The sequence below is a fragment of the Parasteatoda tepidariorum genome, chromosome 7 (genome assembly GCF_982258835.1).
Source record: "Parasteatoda tepidariorum strain Cologne lab strain chromosome 7, Ptep-v5.0, whole genome shotgun sequence".
Taxonomy (NCBI): Eukaryota; Metazoa; Arthropoda; class Arachnida; order Araneae; family Theridiidae; genus Parasteatoda; species Parasteatoda tepidariorum.
In genome coordinates this window covers 85,882,586-85,906,024 of record NC_141761.1, presented here as the reverse complement: position 1 = coordinate 85,906,024, position 23,439 = coordinate 85,882,586, and the positions used below count along the sequence as shown (strand labels likewise).

At 31.6% G+C, this 23,439-nt stretch overlaps 1 protein-coding gene across 1 annotated transcript in view; it reads left to right on the top strand.

Moving 5' to 3' along the window:
* LOC139426000 (retinal-binding protein) overlaps window positions 1-23,439 on the top strand; it is a 51,484-nt gene that overhangs the window by 11,135 nt on the left and 16,910 nt on the right. The window contains exons 5-9 of the mRNA XM_087168191.1: window positions 1,025-1,102; window positions 3,996-4,095; window positions 4,839-4,933; window positions 17,609-17,687; window positions 23,206-23,286. Of these exons, the coding sequence (XP_087024317.1) occupies window positions 1,025-1,102; window positions 3,996-4,095; window positions 4,839-4,933; window positions 17,609-17,687; window positions 23,206-23,286 (433 nt within the window). The remainder of the gene's footprint in view (window positions 1-1,024; window positions 1,103-3,995; window positions 4,096-4,838; window positions 4,934-17,608; window positions 17,688-23,205; window positions 23,287-23,439) is intronic.

Below are 23,439 nucleotides of genomic sequence, written 5' to 3'. Positions count from 1 at the left end.
TAGACGCCATCACTTCTCAACATTAAAATAATTTTTTTTTATAAATAAATTTTAAATAAATTTTTTGAAGAGACCGTTCACAAACTGCTTAATTTCTATGTTATGTTATTTTACAACTAATTTAATATTTATCGAGTTGACAAAAAAGTAATTTCGTTTTTTTTTGCATAAAAAATTAATCTCATTTTTTTTCCAAAATAATAAATCGGCCTTTATCCGTCAAATATCCTCCATTTTGTACAACGACCTGTTATCCATTCTTCTGATAGCTTCATGGTAGAGTGACATCACTCCTCAAGAAAAGAAATCCTACAATGTCGTAAATGATTTTTTAAGATGAGAGATGCCTTGCATTGTCGTGATAGTCAACGATTTCTTAGAACCGACCTTGCGCCATCGGATTGTCATTGATTTCGAAGTTTACATAGCTTTTTAAATGGTAAAAAAATTCAGTAATAATGATTGCTTCAAGTCATGCTGAATTTGGTTGATTTGTATGAAAGTTGCATGAATGTTGGATTATGAACATGTTACATTTTCGAATTATTGATGCTTAGAAGTAAGTATTTTTTGTATATAAACTTGTGTCGTGGTGGCTCGGGGAACAGAGGCATTTGAATCCGATTGAGGTAATCCTGGTTCGAATCCCACCGGGGGCTGGTTGATACGAATTCTGATCACAGTGGTGACGTAAAAAATATATTCAGTGGTAGAAAGATTGTATGTTACAATCCTAACCGTGTGCTAACCGTGAGAGCCTTTCGTGAATTTCCTCTCCTTGTACCTCAGATACGGCTTGGCTCCATCAGAAAGTCCTCCAGATAGTTTGTCCTAGATAGTCCTCTAGAATGCTTGATGCAGGAGTACCTTTGTTTTCTGAGTTGATTTCAAAATTGCAAGACTACGGAATTGAGCATTGTTGATCGCAAACTCAGAACGGGGTTAGCTGCTTAACGCCGGTTGTGTGATATAAAATAAAATATGTAAACTTTTTTTCGAAAAAAAAAATTATGTTATTTTTCAGCACTTACAATGGAGAAAAGATTTCAAACTAGACACTATTTTAACAGAAAGACCTGACTCAGATAAGAATTATTTACAGGTATGTTACTTTTCGGTTCTATTTCTGTCGAATTTAAATTTCATTTTTGCAAACTCTGCGTCAAAAATTTCTGCCATTAACTGCCAATTATTCTACCATTAACCACGTCATTAAACGTATTTTTATGCAACAACAATAATAGACAATAAAAAAAGAGATACTTTAAGTCTTTGACTTTTTCCTTTTTATATTTCTCCAAAAATATTGAGAAGATTATTTTATAACATAAGAATAGCGATTTTTCCTTTTTATCAATAAAAATCAAAGCTTTCAGAGGTTTGATGAACCGGTAATAAAATACGAATGAAAAAAAAAAGGATTTTTGATCACCTTATGTCAGAAACTATAGCAATAAACTTGTAACATTAGTTTATATATAATTAATACATAGAATGTCCGATGTCTAAAGGTAAAGAGTTTTCCTCAAATTTTATTTTCTGTATCATATATTGAAATTTGTTAAAAATGATTATACCTTACAATAATCACCCATACAACAAAAGTGTTGGTATATAGAAAGAAAACATGTGAAATAAAACATATTTTTATGACGAGATAATTCCCCTGCGCCATTTTAAATAAATATTGCTTAATTAATAGTTTAGTTCAATATACACCGAAGAGCCATTACATTATGACCACCCTCCATCTATAACAATGGACTCGCCCAGGTTTTCATGGTTTCTCGCCCAGGAACAATGTTTTCATTGGGCACATTAGGACCCATAATCCTCATAGAACAATCACTGACGTCAGTTAGCTACTTGAACATAGTTGCAGACCAGGTTCACCCATTCATGGCAACAGTTTTTCATGCGGGGGATGGTGTTTACCAACAGGATAATACCCCATGTCATAAGGGTCGAATCGTCGAGGAACATTCCAGTGATTTTCAAGTCGTGTCTGGGCCCCCAAATTCGCCTGACCTTAATCCAATAGAGCATTTGTGGTCCTACTTGGAAAACCAAATTCGTGCTTCCACGCTATTCCCTCGCAATGTGAGGGAATTGCAGAACCAGTTGGTGAGCACTTGGTACCAGATACCTCAGACTACTTATCAGCACCTTGTAGAATCAATGCCACGGCGGGTGCTAGCAGTTTTGAGAGCTAAAGGTGGTCCTACATGTTATTAGCAGGGTGGTCATAATGTATTGGCTCTTCGGTGTATATTAGTCTTGAAAGAAGAAATTAGTTTGAAGGAAGAATTTAGTGACAGAAAAAATTAGTTTTTATTTTTAATAAAAATATCAGCATTTTTATATTGTGAATAAAAGAGGGCGTTGCTTTCTTTTATTTCAAATGTTTCCTTTACATTGAGTTAGTTTCATGAAATTGCTGTTTGACCAGTTTACTGTGAGTTTGTGTATTTTCACATTTGTATTAAATTCTCATGATTTTGTTTGAATTTTCTCTTCTGGTTTGATTTTACGTATTTCTTGTATTTCTTCCTGGACTTTTGCAAAACCTTCGGGGTACTGAGAGAGCTAATTTTGATATTTGTCCGCTCTCTCAATAGAAAAGGTTTTGTTCTATGGCTTCCGGAGCTGGTAACACCAGAAGACGTCTGCTTCGGTGGCCATATTTTCATTTCCATTGTTTTCTTTTTTCTTTATTGCTTCAATTAAAATGTCCAAGAACACTCAATTCGGTATGAGCGTGAAATAAAGTGGCCGTTTCCACAATTTTTAGAGTTTTTCAAAACCAAATTCGGATGAGTATTGCATCACAGTTTTTACATTGTAAGGAATGAAAAATTTCATCGGCTGCTCTGTAAGAAGTTTCTCAAAAAATAGTTAAATAACGATTTATTTAATTGTTATTTTACCAAATTCAAACAAAACGGTAAAATGACCATAAATAGGAAGGTATTCAAATTATTAACAGAGAGAAAAACCGTTTATTAACTGCTTTCATGCAGTATTGCAACACAACCAGAAATTTGTTGCACCAATTAGGTCTTCCTAATAAAGCCACTTAGTTCATTGCAACTGGGTACATATTATATCCGGGATGGCTAATCTGTCAATCTCACAGAATAGGGGTTCGAGCCCTAGAGTTGACGCCACAATATTTTCTCCATTTCTTTCAACACATAGAGATTTTTAAGATCCTGCACTTCTCAATTTAAGACCCTAGATTATAAGTGTACGATAGTCTCATTCAAGAATAAATAGCGGCAACCAAAAGCTGTTTAACACAAAAGTAAAGTAAAAGTACACCTAGTATTTTTCTCTTATGATAGGTAAAGCAACAAGAAAAAAAATTAAATTAAATTTCACTATTCATTTGGTAAACACAAATCAACCACGACCTTACTCCAATGCCCATTACCTAATGAAAAGTCTAACTCCAATGTCCAATTAAATTTCTTTTGTACGGTTTTGAAAGTATGCCGGTTGTAAGCGGTTGAATAACCTTAAAGGTTGAAAAGGTTTTTTACCGTAAACTTTACGGGTAATTGCATGTAACAGCTAAGGGTTATTTTACCGTTACTTTAGAATAAATCTTCGAACTATCTATATGGCCAAATGACGGAATTATTTAGATATCTTCAACATTAGATGTTTTCCCGATAGTGGCTATCCTTCAAATTTTGCTGGTCAAGAATCCAAAAGTATCACAAAAAGTCATGCTTATTCAGAGGAAGTACGATTTTGTGCCTGATTTCATAACACAAAATATCTCATTCGCTAATATTTTAGAATATTACAGACAGGCTAGTTTCGCTAGTGTACATCTTAGAGCGGGAAAATCTAAGCACTAGATAGAAGAGCGTGCCTGGAATCTATGCACTTGAAGAAGAGAGTGATAGTTATAAAAGGGATTTTTTCGTGTGTACTGTTCGTTACGTCGAATGTTAATAATTTTTTTTTATACTTCACCACTCTTTCAGTTTCAACAAATCGAGCCCTATCTTGCTCATAGTTTGATTGGATACGACAAAGACCAATGCCCTGTGAAATACTGGGCAGGTGGAAATACAGACTGGAAAGGTATATTTTAAAGCTTAATGCATTATTTCAATTACAAACTTTGTAAAATCACAACCAAAATTCTGTTAAACTCCGATATTTAGTACAACCTCTGAGGAAATGAATTCTCTGTACACTATTTCTTAAATTTTATGTAATATACACAGTGATCATTATTTACTGCTTTCTGAATTCCTCATTACATAATAGTTAACTTTGAATAACAGTTATTTTTTTTTTATCTAGCAGACAAAAGTTATCGGAATAACTGTTTTTTATTTAATATTATTCTGCTAACTATACATGAATTTTATGTGCTTATAACAGAAATAATCAGATTTCCATTAAATTTTCCTGCTAAGTTAATCATGATTTAGAGTTTTCGGAATTCCTTACTACATAACGGGCAATTTTGAGTAAAGTTTAATCATTAGCCCGAAAGTTATTCAAGGATGTTTATTGTCCCTATTATTATTAATCTGGTAACTATACATAAATTGTATGTGCTTATAAAAGAATTATTTAAATTTCCAATAAATTTTAGGAGTAATACTTTGCATTAAATTTTTCTGTTAAATTAATCATCATTTATTACTTTCAAAATTCCTTACTACATAACAGGTAAATATGGGTGAAAGTTTAATCATTAGGCCGAAAGTTATTTAAGGATACCTGTTTATTGTCACTGTTATTGCTATTCTGCTTACTATACATAAATTGTATGCACTTATAACAGAATTAAACAAATTTCCATTAAATTTTAGGATTTCATATGTCAGTAAAATTGACAATACTTCGTAGACACTTTGTTAGAATAATGGAAGAAGAAAGTGTATTGATAGAAAAACAAAGCAAAAAGGTACAAATTCAATATTTCTTTTGTCAAATGCAATTTAAAGAAATTAATAAATAAGATCTTTCTATTTTTTACATTAGGCAAAATTTTTTGCTACATTTATATATTTAATTCATAACAAAAATATTAAAAAAATATATAATCATTTTCATTTTGAAGGGAAAAAATTACTATTATCAGCAGTGAAACTGCTAATTAAATTGAAAATGTGCAAATTAGGGTTATTTAGTTGATTGTGTTAAACGTTTTAAAGATTAGTCTTAAGAGATTTATCACAAAAAACTGAAGCGAAAAGTGCTTCTCACACAAGTACAGCTATTTCTGAAAAGAAAACCATTCTTGAGTAAAGTATCGTTGACCATCTTCCCGTGAATCAAAACGTTGTATCACACAACCCGATTTTTTGCCTACAAAGTAAAGTTATTTACCAAATACATGGCTTTTGCGTTTCTAAACAAACAAACAAAAAAAGAACCATGTAACAACCCTGTATCAATAAAAATAAAAATATTACAATCAAAGTAACAACAAACCGTGATAATCATATGTTCTAAAACATTTATTTAAACTTTTGTTTTATTTCCCATTAAATATTCATTAGATACAATTATAGAGCTGTAATACAAGTAGAGCAAGCTCCCTGTTATATTTCCCAGTCTCACGTCGTCTTAAACATCTGAGTCCCCTCTTTCATGCGCTCCCTCTCTCTAGGCAATTTTGAGGGAGAAAGATGCGCTCCCTCTCTCTAGACAATTTTGAGGGAGAAAGTTGCGCTCCCTCTCTCTAGACAGTTTTGAGGGTGAAAGATGAGGTCCCTCTCTCTAGACAATTTTGAGTGAGAAAGATGAGCTCCCTCTTTCTAGACAATTTTGAGGGAGAAAGAGGGGCGTCATGTGACAAGAGACTCTTCTCTAGTAAATTCATGTTTTGTACTTACAATGTCAATGGAGTAAAGTTAATAGCTTCAAGAACCTTAAATAATGGAACGTAACAGTAAATTATAATATCATTTTTTCCAACAAGACTTAGCTAGATATAAGATTATTTTTTAATTCGATTTTTTTAATCTGTATAAACTGTACAAAATGTAAATCTTTGAATGATTTTAAAACCGGTGAAAATGTATCTCTTGATCTAACCCTTTTCAATTCAATTCAGTGGTTTTCTAATTGGAAGCTAAAGTTATTTTGTAATAGTACTAAGTTATTATATTACTTAAAGTTATTTTGTAATAATAATTTTATTTATCAGTATTGAAGTATATAAAAAAACGTGCTTAAATTTTTGATTTTGCAAAGATTTTACAACAATACTGTATCTTGTAAAATCAAGGATATCTTTTTAGGCATTTAGACATTTTTACAACATTTGCAGAAAATAACTTTAACTGTGTCAAGAAGTCGAACAATAGAATAAAATTTGGAAGAAAAAAACATGAGTTGCATCACCTTGAAAATTTTAAGAAAGAAAATCCGTTTCACTCTTTTGAACTTGCGATCTTATTTAAACTTTATACCAGTGATTATAAGGCTATTTAGATTTAATAGCATTTCTAGTATACTCAATTTTTCTTAAATTATTTTAATTAAAAAAGAACTGTCGATTCCAATTTAAAAACATCTGTCGATTTGATCAGAGAACTTATAATTGTTAAAATCTAATATTGGTAATTAAATATTAATATAAAAAACACAAGGCTTCTCATACTTTATAAAATCCGAATTCAATGACATCATAACCATACACTGCGGAGTTATTAGACAGATTTCGCATATTTATGTTATCATCCATACTCTCCCGTGCATAAGATTTTAAGTAATTGCGCATGCGCTTTTCTAGTGAACAGGCATCAGTTCTGGTGAAAAGCGCATGCGCCCGTGAAAAAATATCACACTTACGTAAGTGAAAATAAGAGATTTTTCAAAAAACTGTAAATTGAAAACTGTAACGTAGTGGACTTTAACTTTACTGTTAAAGTCCACTACGTTAGGACGTCTACGTCTAACGTAGTGGATTTTAACTTTAACCACTAAATAAAAACAAACATTTACAATGGATGTAGAATATTTTTTTAAGCTGCGGCATACGCTTCAAGATGCTTTGCTCTACCTAAAACTGCGAATCTGTGGGCAGAAAAATTTAATAGTTTATAGACTTTGATGAATTCAACGAAAAAGAATGCAGCTTATTATTATTAATAATATTTAAGAAAAATTATCCTTGAACTTTGATTGATTATTAAACTTTTTTTAACTTAATTGTATGGATAAAATAAATAAGGCTTGTAATTTTGAAATAGCGGAAATATATCTAGTTTCTAATGAAACTAGTGCAATTTGACAACCATAATGTTAAATAAAAACCAATAAAATTATTTTTTATTGAAAGAGTCAATGGTTATGAGATCGTACGGTTCATTTTTAAATTTCATCAATACATTTCTTCAAATTCGCATTTCAGGTCCATGTTTTTAGTTCGAAGATAGGCTTAAGCAGAAAACAACATTTAACGGCTATAAGCAGCTTGCTTGTAGCTTTGTCTTTGTAGCGTAAATCACACCAACGAAACGTAAAGTATCTTAAATAATTTTTTTTATTTCCAATGGCAGGGAATACAAGCAATAACAATAAAAATAGAAAATAACAAAAGATCGAAGTTATCTTCCCAAAAGCTCTCTCACATGCCAATATCTTGCTGTCTCCGAGTCAAGTCCGTGGAGCCTCCTACAGCAATGGAGGTGCTCTCTATTCATTGGTGCTCCAGAGCCACACAGTTGACACTGAGGGTGGTCATAAATACCTATACGATGCAGGTGTTATCCTAGACAATCATGACCTGTTAGGAGTCTAAAGGTGGCTACCGCATCTCGGCGAGGCTTATCTGGCACTGCCTTAATATCTGTCTCACTCCAGTTCGTATTCCTTATGCTTTCTCGTAGGTCAGCAGAAGCATTCATTTTCATTATGTTTTTATATGTAGTTTTGTGGAATGGTATGACAATCCAAAGCAACTTGGTTGAAGGATTTGTGTTCCCTTTGCGAGCAAGAAAGTCAGCTTTCTTGTTACCATAGATGTTACAATGGCTGGGAATCCACTGGATGACTACTCTTTTGCTTTTTAGTGCCAAAAGTCTGATAAGTCTCCGACACTGAAGCACTTCATCCAACAAAATGTCTCCCTGTGAACCGATCGCCTGGATTGCAGCCTGGGAATCTGACAGGAAAACAACTTTTACAAATTTTGAAGGGATGGCCAACAGTTGTTTCAATGCAATATATATAGCACGTACTTCGCCATCGAAGGCCGTCTTGTATTTTCCGGCAGATGCATAGAAGGAAAAGAGATCAGAGAAAACACCAGATCCAGCAGCCATTTGCGAGTCAGAGTAAGAACCATCTGTATAAACGTGTAGCCATTGATGTTTTGGGTACTCAATATATATGTCAATATATATAATGGTACTCAATAACTCTATGGTCTCCAATGCAAGGGATTTTAAAATTTCAGGTGCTGTTTGTTTCTTTATAATATAATTTTTAAGATTTGGGTTTGATATAATTTCTTCTGATTCTATAAGATTTTGTGGTTTTAAGTTATTTTTAATCACATTGCAAAATTCAAATTTTTCTTTCAAAAACTGAACCTTTTGAATGAATCTAAGTTGCGTTTTCAGGTTTCTCTTTTTAGCCTGATAATTAGTCCAAAAGAGGTTTTCACTTCTTATGAGTTTCTCAAACAAGAGCAAGGCCCGTTCTTCAATAATGGCTTGAATAGGTCTGTTATTTGTCAAGAGTAGCATGGCTTCAATTGGGGTTGTTTTAACCGCACCAGTCACTACTCTCAAAGCCCTATTTTGAATAATTTCTAAGTCCTTAAGAGAGCTCTCCCTGCATGTTATGAGTGATTTACAACAGTAAGTTATCAGGGGCAGGATAAAAGTTTTATAGGTCAAATTAAGAGTCGATCTTGCGCATCCCCAAATTGATCCTGCTAATCGTTTCAGAATGTTGATTCAGTTGAGCACTTGCTCAGTCAGCATTTCGATGTGTGGCTTCCAGCTTAATTTATTGTCGAAACTTTGATGTCTCGATAAATCAAGTTAGGGCAGAAGGCCTGGTGGGTTAACAAAAAGGACTGCACAGCAGTTTTATTTAGGTTAACGATCATATTATTTTCCGTGCACCAAGTCGAAAGAGTTTCCAGTGCTTGGTTAAATCTTCTCTCAATCATAACCCCTGCATTCTTTTTTGGTGCATGTGACCATATAATCAAATCATCTGCAAAAAGGAGGCACTTAATATCTTAGATTAATTCCAGAGAGGAAACCAAATCAACGCAGCTGCTAACTGCTCCCTGAGACAAACCAGTCTGGAGATTATACGATTTAGAAAGCTTATTGCCATATTTGACTTTGCATAGGCGCTGGTCAAGGATGGACCTCATCCAATGAAACATTTTACTTTTAATACCAAACTCTAGGAGTTTCTGGCATAGACGGTCTCTCCACACTAAGTCGTATGCATTTTTGAAGTCAACGTAAACCGCAGAAAGGATATTTCTGCTATACAATGAATCTTTTACGATTTGACCAAAGAGGGCAACCTGTTCATTTGCTGATCGATTCTTGCGAAATCCAGCCTGCTGCACAGCAATCAAACCATTTTCCTCCAGATACCAATTTGATCTATTTATTACAAGCCTTTCCATAGTTTTCCCCATTATGCTCGTCAGCGAAATCGGTCGGTAACTCTCAATTTGTCTCACATCCTATCTTTCTTCGGAATCGGTATAGTTGTAGCTCTCTTCCAAATTGAGGGAATAAATCCAGTGTCCCAGATACAGTTGAAAGCTTTAAGGATGATCTTCTTTGCCGACACACCCATATATTTAAGGAATTCTCCATGAATATGGTCTTCACCAGGATATTTCTTCATAGATAGCTTATTTATAACAGTGTAATTCCTGGTAGTTGAAAGGAAAACTATTATTAGACTCAGCGCCTTAATTTGTCTTAAGAGCAATATTACACGTTTTCTTTAAGTGTTTTGACACTAATCGAGCATACCTTCTTTTCTTCTGGACTTTGGCATAAATCTGGCCAAAAGCATTAGCTATATCTTTGTCATCAGTTAATAGTCTGCCCATGTAGGCCATTGGCTCTTTTCTAGTGGAGGGCTTCTTGTTTTTCAGATGGGACAGAAATTTAAATGTTCTTAAGCTATCCTCTCTGTAGTTTATATTGGATATAAAACTATCAAAAGATTTTCTCTTGGCCTCCAGAATAGCCTTTTTAAAGGATGCTGTTTGCCTTCTCCAGGAAAGGACATCATCCGGTCTCTTAGTAAGAGCAGCCTTATTTCTTAGGCGATCTCGTTTTTCCTTTTTCTTCGTTTAGATCTTAAGTCCAAAAGCATTTGTATTTATTGATTTTACCCCTAGAAATGCAGAGTTTTGCGCATTTTACGATCTCATTATTGATTCTAGGAATAAGTTTGCTAAGGTGGTAGATAAAATCAAAGTTTTGCTCATGGAGTTCATCGTTAGTTAGTATTTCATATTTCCTCCAGTCAGCCTTTTTGAAGTTCCATGATGAGAAGCTGAGTTCTTTAACACGGCCCCTGATCTGAGGTAAGTTTATTGTTGCAACAACCTGCCTATGTCTCGAACCAGAGTTTTCGATAACTCTTTGCTTGGTAAAGATACTAATATCAGAAGATAAACATAAAAGATCAAGAGAGCTACCACTACCATTATAATGTATATACGTTGGAGGGTCATCAGAATTATATATAAGATCAAGGGAACGAGAACTCAATAGATCTTCAACCTTCAACTCTGCAGGGTTATAGTTCTTATATCCCCATCTCGTAGAGTTGGTATTTAGGTCAACAATAACGATAGTCTTTTGGGCGATGTCAATGCATGACAAATTAGGTCTACTGGTAGGTGGAATGTACAGAGCGTAGATTGTAAAATGGCAACCCTCTTTCCAGACATTGGTCTTGGTGATTTCACTTTTATCTGCAGTGTCACCCATTTCCTTGCAGATTTCAAAATTAGCCGTTAGCTCATTCCTAACTCCAACCAATAGGTCACTAGCTACTCTCATGAACTTTGGAAGAAGATATAAGTTATAACCCGGTATAGAGTAAAAATGTAATAATGATTCTGTAATATTTGCCTCCATAATTGTAAAGACATCAATGTTTTGTTGCTTAAGTGTTAGGTTTAACTCGATTTTCTTTGACTGTGAGAAACCACCAGCATTCCATTGCAATATATTCAGCTCCACTTCCTTCTTCCTCTGATTCCGCCTAGCATAGGAGTAGCGAGGATGCATGCCGAAAATTGTAGATCACTCAGCCGCATGAAGCGTTGCCCCGGGTACACCACGAGGAGGAAGATCTACTGTGTACCCCAGTATCTTAAATATAGTATCTAAAATAAAAGTGAGCATGCGCAGTTGCTTATTACGTACGGGGGCGTACGGAAGTTAATGCAAAATCTCCCGATTAGCGTTGATTTTACTTGTGATAACCCAACTCATAAAAGCTGTAAGGTATCATGTACTTATGAGCATTTAATTTTTTTTTTATGAAATAATTTACTTATTATATGTCAGTTAGAGGATGGCAACGAGTACAGTTTTGTGGTTGAAATGATGATAGTTTTAGAATGTAAATAGTTTTTTGGGTGAGTGTAAGATTCTTCTTTGAAATGGCGATGCTGCGATTTTGTTGTTGAGTTAATAAATCTTCTCTTTTATTAAACATAATGGTAGAGTTTTCTTAATTATTTAATTTGAAGTCCTGTAAGTTCAATTGAGTTCATTTTTAATTTCGTATTTTTAATTTTGTATTTTTTTTTTAATTATAAATTCCAAAGATTGGAATCAAGTACTAAACCAGTTTAACGTTTTATAGATGTCGGGAAAACTCAGTTGATAATCAGGACACTCCATTTACTACCTTTCAAATTTCTGCTAAGTTGGCAGAAGTATGATTTTCAAGAAGACAATGTCAGCATACGTCTGTTAAATAATCACCTATAGCTAAAAATATAGCAGTTTAAAACTATCCCTGATTAAGACTTGCTCTAAATCCCTAGTAAAAGCTTAGTATATCGTATTAAGAACCGTAAAGGAGATAATAACGAAAAGCAGTACTCAGCAAACATAAGAAGCCAGTAAAGCACCATAGTTGAATATCGATGAAAAAAACATGCAAACTTTTTGACTCATATTAAATTTGCATCGACCTGAATGATTAAAGAAAACAAACACTTCTCTTCTTTTTTATTATTATTTCAGCTTTAAAAGCATTCCGATATAAATATTGCAAACCTACATAATGATTTCAAACTGCTACTATTAACGTCTTCACTACTCAAGTATAAGGGAATATAGCAAAAAATATTTTACAGTTCTGAATTTCTAATTTACTGCAATAAGTCATAATTAGATAAACAAAATATGAATTATACAACCGGTGAGCTAAGAAGTTTAGGTACACGTGCGTATACCTCCAATTTTAAGTAAATAAAGGAATATAAATAAACGAAATGTTAAATTGCACCTAAAGTAGGAACAAACATGCTATAGTGTTATATTGTAGCCAATTTGAATACAATAATGAATAGATTAAATCATTATTCAGGAAAAAATTAAATAATTTAACATTTTTAAAAATACGAAGTTTTATTTAAGTAAAATGAAATACTGCCTTAAATTGCAGTTTCAAATCTATTTTAATTATGCAAACTACGCAAAATAAATAATTGAAAAAAACTTAACATTAATTATAAAAGTAACTAACTTTCGAGGATAAAATTTTAAAATCATGGAAAAAAAACACAAAAAATTATTAAATGTATATATATATATATATATATATATATATATATATATATATATATATATATATATATATATATATATATATATATATATATATATATATATATATATATATATATATATATATATATATATATACCCTAGCATAAAACAATTAGTTAAAATACGCATAAAAATTATTAAATAGACGTAAAATTAAATACTCATAATACATTTAGATTTCATTTGACTACTACACTGTCATAAATTTCACTATTCCTTCGAAAATACACATACATGTACCTGCCTGTTCTTGACTGTATTATTTTAAAATATTAAGTAAATATAAATTTTAAAGATCCATATATGAGATCACAGAACTACTTAGTCAAAAGGAAAGAAAAATTGTTTTTAGAATAATTAAATTATATAATATTTAAAATTACTTATGTGTTCGAGAACGTGGATTTGGTGTCATTTTTCGAGAATCCCTTCTGTTTATGTGGAGTTCAACCCAAATAACTTACATGATCCGCATCTATTGCGGTTTTCCCAAAAAGCTTAAACATCCGCGAATGTTTTAGTGAAGGTGAAGGTAAAACTATATTTTTTCCTATAGCGTGTTTTTAGAAGTTAAGAAGCAAACGTCCTCATACGTGAACAGAGATAATGAAGAGGTCAAAGCTAGGAAAAGTTATTAACTTCAAAATAGCTTATGATTGTAATATTTAAATATTTATATTGAATGTAATATTTATAGAATATTTAAAATTACTTATGTTTTAGAGAACGTAGATTTGGTGTCATTTTTCGAGAATCGCTTCTGTTTATGTGATAACTTACATGTTCTGCATCTATTGCGGATTTCTCAAAAAGCTTAAACATCCGCGAATGTTTCAGTGAAGGTGAAGGTAAAACCAGAGCTGGCCGTTGATTACAGTAATCGATTACAACTGTAATTGATTACAGATAATTACAGCTATGTAATCAATTACTTGTAATCACGATTACAAGTAATCAATTACTTGTAATCGTGATTACAACTTTCAAAAAATTTTGATTATCGCTGTAATCATGATTACAATTTTGATTACAGTAATCAATTACTTGTAATCGTGATTACAACTTTCAAAAAATTTGATTACAGCTGTAATCATGATTACAATTTTGATTACAGTAATCAATTACTTGTAATCATGATTCCAAGTAATTGCAATTACAAGTAATCACAACAAAAACGATTACGAGTAATTATGATTACAAGTAATCAAAATATATGATTACATGTAATCATGATTACATGTGATTTGATTACATGTAATTGTGATTACTTGTAATCAAACTATACGATTACAAGTTATTACGATTGTATACTATAGTCAATTTTTTTATGTAAGTATTCATGTGTTTACATTTTTTTATGTACATAGAATGTACGCACGCATGAACGTACAATTTGCGATTCCTATGCATACAATGTATGCACAAACGTTGTTTGTACGTACAATATTCATCATTATATTGTAATATACTTAATGCAATGCGCATATGCTTAGTACATATAATTATGCATTTATGATACATGTACGCATGCATGTTAGTTTGTACAAAAATGCAATGTTTTGTATCTTTGTATACATGGACAATGTATGTATGAACGTATATGAAAATAATGTTTATGCGTTTGCATGCTTTTATGTACTTAAGTACATATATTGTACAAATTTACGATAATAGCACGTATATACAATGTACGTATGTATATAAAATTGTACGCATTTACGTACAATATGTAAGAATGTTATTTAAAGGTGCAATATATGCACATAGTTGCGTAAATAAAATGCGTACATGTATACATGCATATTTATATGTACATCGATATATGTGCACTCAAAGTATTTACGTATGTACAACTTACGTATGTACTTGTATAACTGCATACTTTGTTAATACTTATGCGCATGTAATGCATGGATGTACAAAAAAATAGTTATATGCACAATGCACGCGTGTACATACAACGTATACATGTACATAATTACAAGTAATGTACAAATACATGCGTACATTTAAATATATGTAATTACAATATACACATACATAGTGCATACATTAAAAAAATTTATATGAGTAAAGTTATTAAAATTTGTTTTAAAATTTATTCTAAGGCATATGAAACTCGACCTCATATTTTTTAGAAAGCAAACGATAATTTTATTTTGAATTTCTAAATATTAATTACACTCATAAAATTTACCGTTTTTCCTACCATTTAAAAAATTTCTATGAATCATGCATTATTTTATAAAAAAAATAAATCTGTATTGTCAAACATTTCATGAAAATACCTGAAAATAATTTTTTATTCAGAGAATTTCAAAATGATATAGAACAATTAAAGCTGAAAACTAAATTTAAATATCGTTTGATTTTGTCATTTAACTTGCTTGAGTCATTAAAAGTTAACTTACATGCATTTTATTTATTGCATTGTACACATATTTAGACATAAATGTAATGTACATATGTATACGTGTAATGTATGTACGCATGTACAATGTATGTACATACATTCATGTATTGTACGTGCATATATAGTACATATGGATATGCATACATGGAACATACGTGCATTGTACATGTGTGGATACATTCATTGGACATATATACATTGCACCATATGCATAGATAGGGACAGCATGCATGTACACATGCAAAATTTGTACGAAAGAATTATGCTCAATATATTTATGCACATATGTACTGTATATGTACACACATATGTACATTATATGAACATTATATGTTCATTTCATCATACGTACATTATATGAATATACATCTGTACGCTATATGTATATACATCTGTACAATATATGCATCTCAAATGTGTGTATGTACGTACGTTATGCATGTCGAATGTATGTATGAATATATGTAAAATATAAATACGCCCAATGTACGTACAATCGTACACAAATGTATTATGCATATTTGGATACATACATTGAGCATGAACATATTATGTATATGTACATAAATACACTGGACATGCATGTCATGTACATGTATACATACATATATTGTACATCCTACAGATATACCTATATTGTACATGCATACATATATTATACTGTTCTTAAATAAATTGCACATGCATGCATGGGACATACATTGTACAGACAATGTATGTATGTTCGTACAAACACAAGTACTTGTATATACATGCGTACATGAACATAGATATACATTTTACATACACAAATATTTGCATAAAATGCATATATTTATTGTGTATAAATGTACATGTCTACATTGTTTGCACATACATACGTAATTATTATCTATATACATACGTACATATATTTTATGCCTACAATATAAGTGTATGTACATGTGTGTGAAACTAAAATGTCAGAACATATGCACTAGATAAAATCATATGTACATACATTTTAGTTACATTCATTTGTACGTATACAAATACGTACAAAATGCAGTACATGTTAATACGTGCAAAATGTATCATTATAAAATACATTCTACTATCTACTGTAAAATATAATCATTTATAAGAATACAATAGTCTTGTAATTGTGTATTTAGATTACATGTAATCATAATTACATGTAATCAAATTACATGTAATCAAATTACATGTAATCATATATTTTGATTACTTGTAATCATAATTACTCGTAATCGTTTTTGTTGTGATTACTTGTAATCGCAATTACTTGAAATCATGATTACAAGTAATTGATTACTGTAATCAAAATTGTAATCATGATTACAGCTGTAATCAAAATTTTTTGAAAGTTGTAATCATGATTACAAGTAATTGATTACTGTAATCGACTATGTAATCATGATTACAGCTGTAATCAAACTTTGTAATCACGATTACAAGTAATTGATTACTGTAATCAATATTGTAATCATGATTACAGCTGTAATCAAAATTTTTGAAAATTGTAATCATGATTACAAGTAATTGATTACTGTAATCAAAAAATTTTATCGATTACATTTTTGGCCAACTCTGGGTAAAACTATATTTTTTCTTATAGTGTGTTTTTAGAAGTTAAGAAGCGAACGTCCTCATATGTGAACAGAGATAATGAAGAGGTCAAAGCTAGAAAAAGTTATTAACTTCGAAATAGCTTAAGATTGTAATATTTAAATATTTATATTGAATGTAATATTTATAGAATATTTAAAATTACTTATGTTTTCGAGAACGTGGATTTGGTGTCATTTTTCGAGAATCGCTTCTGTTTATGTGATAACTTACATGTTCTGCATCTATTGCGGATTTCTCAAAAAGCTTAAACATCCGCGAATGTTTCAGTGAAGGTGAAGGTAAAACTATAATTTTTCTTCCAGCGTGTTTTTAGAAGCTAAGAAGAGAAGGTATCCTCATATGTGAATAAAGATAATGAAGAGGTCAAAGCTAGAAAAAAGTTATTAATTTCAAAATAGCTTAAGATTGTAAGATGTGAAGCAAAAAACAATTAAAATAAGAAATTTTCCACAATTAAACCTCGTTATCTAGTTTAATATTTAACAATCAAATATGTTATCATGCAATTGCATATAAAAGTTTAAATCTGCTAAACTTTACACATAAATTTTAATTGATAAATAAGAGAAAAATTATAACTGCCCCCATCAGTTCCATGTTCACATTATCTCACGATATATGACATTTTCATTGCGTATTTTTATGATGTATTGTTAGGTATTATAATGTTCATTGTAGTATTTAACTTAGCAGATATAAATGCTATTTAAAAAACAAACCGAGCATGTTTTGAATTTTTTCCACCCCTTTATTTCAGGTGGGAAGAAACGTAAAAGGCGTCGTGGGAATTGTTGATTTGAAAAACCTTTCCTTTGCTGTAGCAGCAGACAAAAGAAGTAAGTTATTATTGTTTTGCTAAGAAATAAGAATAAATGTACACTTTGTCTTAAGTTATTGCATCAGTTATGAAATACAATAATAAATATACTTACAAATGATTAACAAACAAAACAAAAAATATTTTGGTAACATAAGGGGCTGAAAATGTCTGTTGCAAATCAAGGTACGTTTATATAGTTAGTTTTTTGGTTGTAAAATAATGTATATTTTGTCTATTTTATTTGTATTGATCTAAATTATTGAAAATGTAAATTTGTGCAAAAAAATCGTAAAGAATTCAAAATTTTCCGTTGATCACCCTATAGCGAACTACAGTTGGAAATATTACATTTAAGACGTAATGTCCATCGGTTATTAAAATCACTTCTGTTCTGTTTTAGTAGTACTTTATTTTTGGCTTACCAGAGTTGCACAATGCACAGTAAGAAATTCCGGTATAAAGAACCGGCACTTTGGGTACTTCATTCGTAAAATCTATTTTACAGTAAAATCCATTTCACCGCAAAATGCATTTTCACCGTAAAATCCATTTTTGCCGTAAATTTATTTTTGCTATGAAATTACCATTCTGTAATTTTAAAAGTAATGTTTATTGTACAGTGATACAATAAAATTAGAATACATCAGATTTTTTGTTCCGCAACATGTACCAGTTAAAAGAATCTACATTAAAATTACCAGCTTCCTATGTATCGTTACTTTTTGTCGTGATTAAATACAGAATTTTTTTACTTTTTGTCGTAATTTAATCCCGAATTTTTTACAATCTGGTGATCTTCTGGGTAACATCCCCAGCATGAATCGATGACATGACATCACAATTTAGATCTTCTTCAGTGGGGTGTAACGTAACAGTGTGTGACAACTGAGATAAAAGCATCAATTCCTCGAGAGGTAATGCTAAAATGATGTTGCTTGAGAGATACACACGAGAAGTGATGGTCTTTTTTTTGTGTAGTTGAGAAAGAGAGTTTTTTTCTGAGAAGAGATATTTCTTTGGGTAATATTTTGTGATTTTTCGTGTGAATGTTTAAATAAATTGTTTGGTACAACTCACGTCTTATTTCTGGTTGTTGTGACACAACAGAATTTTACTGGTGGCAGCGGCGGGATTTAGTAAGAGTAGTTGATTTAAGGTAGTCAGTGATTGTATATGTAGTTTTTTATCAGTTGTAAATTATGGCTTTTCTTAATAAAGCGAAAAAAGGGGATTTTATAGAATTGGCCGACGAATTAGGTGAATCTGTTCCACCTCAAGCAAATGTTTGTGAAATTAAAAAAATAATTCAAACTAGTAAGCATTATGAGGTTGAAGATGTAAAGATGTGTTTGACTCGTATAACGGAGGAGAGAATTAGGCGAGAAGAACTTGAAAGACAAAAACGGCGAGAAGAACTTGAACGGCAACATCAATTGGAAATGCGTAGACTCGAATTAGAAGCAAATTCTCAAATTCAGCACCAAAACAGACCGGTATCAGGTGAAACAAATCATAAAATACAGATTTTACAAATAACTCCAAAATTTAATGAAGGTAAAGATGAAATGTCGTTGCATCTGATAAATTTTGAACGTCGAGCAGAAATTGCACAAATTCCTTAAGATGAATGGGTGCCTTACCTATTGAGTGTAGTACCACCCGACATTTCAAATATGTTGGCGAGAGAGTCTCCTAATGATGCCAATAACTACGACTTTGTAAAAGAATTGATTGTTAAACAATATAAGCTTAATGCAGAGGAACTCAAACAAAATTTTTATCGACATTTTAAATCACCTGAAAAATCTTGAAGAAATTTTGCACAAGAATTAAATTGCTATTTTAGCGAATGGGTTTCTGAAGTAAAAATTACCACTTTCGATGATCTTAAGAGTTTGATGGTTACCGAGCAAATGAAACGTCATGTACCAAATGATATGAGAGATCATTTTCTTGAAGATTGGATGGAATTGAATTCTTATTCCAAATTAGCCGGAGAATTGGACGACTATGAAAGTTTAAAAAACAGTTTCAAGGAAAAGTCTGTGTCTGATAATCGAAGTAACCAAAATGATTCTTGGCGATCTCTGAACCAAAGTGATAACAGAACTAAAGAAAAGTTGACTTGGCAGAAAAATAATGTTAAAGAAAATGTTCGCGAAAGAGAATTTGAAAGAAGAAGACAGCTTAAATGCTATGAATGCGGTTCTTATGATCATCTACGCCCTCAATGTCCCAAGGCGAAAACAAATTCAGAAACTGTGGCTTCGCTGCACGTTTCGCAACCAAGGTTTCCTGATATAATGACACCATATACGAGCATTGGCGTGGTAAATGGCGTTGGCATTTCAATACTACGAGACACTGGCGCAACCTTGGATTAAATTCCTAGGAGATTTGTAAAACCTGAAATGTACACGGGTGAATTTGTTTGGATAAAAACTCCAATACAGGAATAATCATTTTGTTTCCCATTAGCCGGAGTTGAATTAAACTGTAAGTTAGGAAAAGTGGATACTAAGGCAGCTGTATTAGGTGATTCTCTTGATCAAGGGTATTATTTATTGGGTAACAAAATGGCTGCTCTATTGGAAAATTCGTTTGAAGTCCCAATGATAAGTGCTGTAATTACTCGAAAACAAAAAAAAAATGAATGAAAGGAGGGAAGTAGAAAATAAAGATAATGTACAGCTCGGTATAGTCGATTCCAATGAACACATCGTTACTTCTGATCAAACGGCGAAAGGCGATGACTTACTCACTGAAAAAATATTACCTTGTAATAAAGAATTTATTGGTATCGAACTGTTAAATATTTCGCCACAAAATTTCCAAGAATCCCAAAGAGAAAGTGAAGAGTTTAAAATTATTTTTGAAAAGATTCATGACTCTCCTTTGTCACAGAATAAGTACGAGATTTATAATGAAATTTTATATTTTATGAAGAAAGATAGAAGTGGTGAAAAAAGGAGGCTATTAATGGTACCAGAAAAATTTAGGTTTCAGCAGATGAACCTTTATCATGAAAATGTTGTATCTCATCTAGGAGCTACCAAAACGAAGGATGCGATGGCAAAAAATTTTTAATGGCCAAATTGTTACCGAGATATTGAAGACTTTGTTAAAACATGTGATTTGTGCCAACGGGTTGGAAAATCTAAGAAGGAGTCTATACTTTGGAATGACGAATGTCAAAAGGCTTTCATAACCCTGAAATTGAAGTTATCTGAGAGCCCCGTTCTGTACAGTCCTGATTTTGATAAACCCTTTATAGTACAGTGTGATGCCTCAAACCTTGGAATGGGTGTAGTATTATCGCAAATCAATGATAGAGGAGAAGAACATCCCATACTATATTTAAGTAGAAAATTCAGTGAAGCTGAAAGTTGGTACAGTACCGTAGAAAAAGAATGTTTGGCAATTATATTTGCTGTCAAGAAGTTAAAGTGCTATATAGATGGTCCTCACAAATTTATAATTCAAACAGATCATAATCCTTTAGTATAGCTTAAACAAAACACTGGAATCAATTCCTGACTATTACGATGGGCCTTATCCTTGCAGCATTTGAACTTCGACGTTATACATAAACCTGGAACTATGCATATCAATGCTGATAGTTTGAGCCGACTAACTTAGTCATTTGGGCACATCAAGTTGAGCCTGATGTTATCTTTTATTTTCCTATATACAGATAAACAAAACAGTTTTATGTCAGCCTATATAGATCAGTTTTGACAAAATTTTATGTATGTTTTTTTTGCCATTTCCTACTTTTGCAAAGAAAACTCTGTGGAAGGGAGGAGTTAGACTGTAACGTAACAGTGTGTGACAACTGAGATAAAAGCATCAATTCCTCGAGAGGTAATGCTAAAATGATGTTGCTTGAGAGATACACTCAAGAAGTGATGTTCTTTTTTTTGTGTAGTTGAGAAAGAGAGTTTTTTTCTGAGAAGAGATATTTCTTTGGGTAATATTTTGTGATTTTTCGTGTGAATGTTTAAATAAATTGTTTGGTACAACTCACGTCTTATTTCTGGTTGTTGTGACACAACAGGGGATGGCGTCCAATGATTGCGCACGATATCGAGTAATTTATTGTAGAGGAGTTTAAGAAGGACCAACACCTCGGACCCTTCGCAGGCTGATGTAAGTAAATCACCAGCTCGTCCACGGGCCGCTACCAGTAATGCTTGATCTGTTGGAAATCGTATCTTACAATCATTTTACAGTAGGATAGGAAAGATATAAATTTGGCGCAAAAAAATCATAGAATCGTAACATTTTCCGCCAAATGCCAGAAAAAGAACTACAGTTGGAAAATTGAGTTCAAGATTCAATACCCACTAGTGGTTGAAACCACGTGCGTTCTGAGAACATTTGATTTTATGAATGTGAATATCTACATAGAGAAAAAAAGTTGGAATTTAAATTTTATATTTAAATTAAAAGCTAAATTTATTACTAGATTTATATTTTATTTTCACTGAATCTGCATTTGACATTTTAATTAAACGTGAGCTACATTTTGTATTATTTTACAGAAGGGGTTTTAAAACATTAGCATGTATGTTTAATTGGCAAAAATTAAAATTAAAGGTTCAACATGGTTTGAAAGTTTCTAAAAGTTTTTGCTGGCTTCAATAATTCCTTTTTCCTTGCTCTAAAATTTATTTGCAATTTTCTAGCTCTTTTATGACATCTAATTGTTATTTTATTTTTGATTGACAATTCTCTCTGTTACGTATTTATTAACTATCACCCTTCGATTTCCCGAAAAAAAAGTGCTTCCTCTGTGTGTTCCTCTTCTACAAAACAGGAATTCATAGGTTACCTGAAAGATGGCAACAGATTGTAACAAATAACGGAGCATATATAATTGATTAATATTAAACACATATTTTTATAAATGAATTCAAATATTTTCTTTAAAATACGATAGAACTTTCCCTGTAATTTTCCCTGTAGAGCTTTCCCTGCATGCTTTTAGCTAAGTAATGACAACTTCGCATCACTATCAATAATTAAACTTGCTTACAGTAACTATTAAAATTTGTAATTTTTCAGGAACTGCAAGATTTGATTTTATCTTATTCCATTCTATCGCATTTTATTTTATTTAATAATTTTAAATTTCGCTGAAATTTCACTAAAAATATTCAATTTCTGTATGCATTCTTAACATTTCGTTCATACTCGTTTAGTGTTGTCAAAAATAAGTGGATCAGTAGGTAACCTACCTATTTTCTAACACAGTTAACGGCTAATGTCATAATGTCAAAGTTTCATGCGCTGATAGGTCGAAATTTGATTTTGACGAAATATTTTTTCCTTAGCTCAGAAAAACTTAACCTAAACTTAACCAATGCAATACAATAACTAAATTTAAAGCTTACTAAACATACAATAACTTAAATTTTATATTGGGAGCAGTGTATATTTATAAGAAGTAATTTACCTAATACATTTTAATGTCTTTAAATGATCTTAAAATTTAAAACGCTTTTTTTTTACTAATTGTTCTTATTTTACAGTTATATCGGAGTTAATGAATATGGCAAAGTTGAATCAAGATAATTATCCTGAAAGGCTGAAACAAATTGTTGTGATAAATGGTAAGCATGTAATTAAATCATTTCTTCCCTTTAATACTGTTTTTTTGAAGGATCCGTCGACATATCATATGATGAATGAGAATAATATGCTATTTTCACACTATTTTCCTTTTTTGAGAATATGCTATTTTTATACCTTCTGCGAGTTTGCAA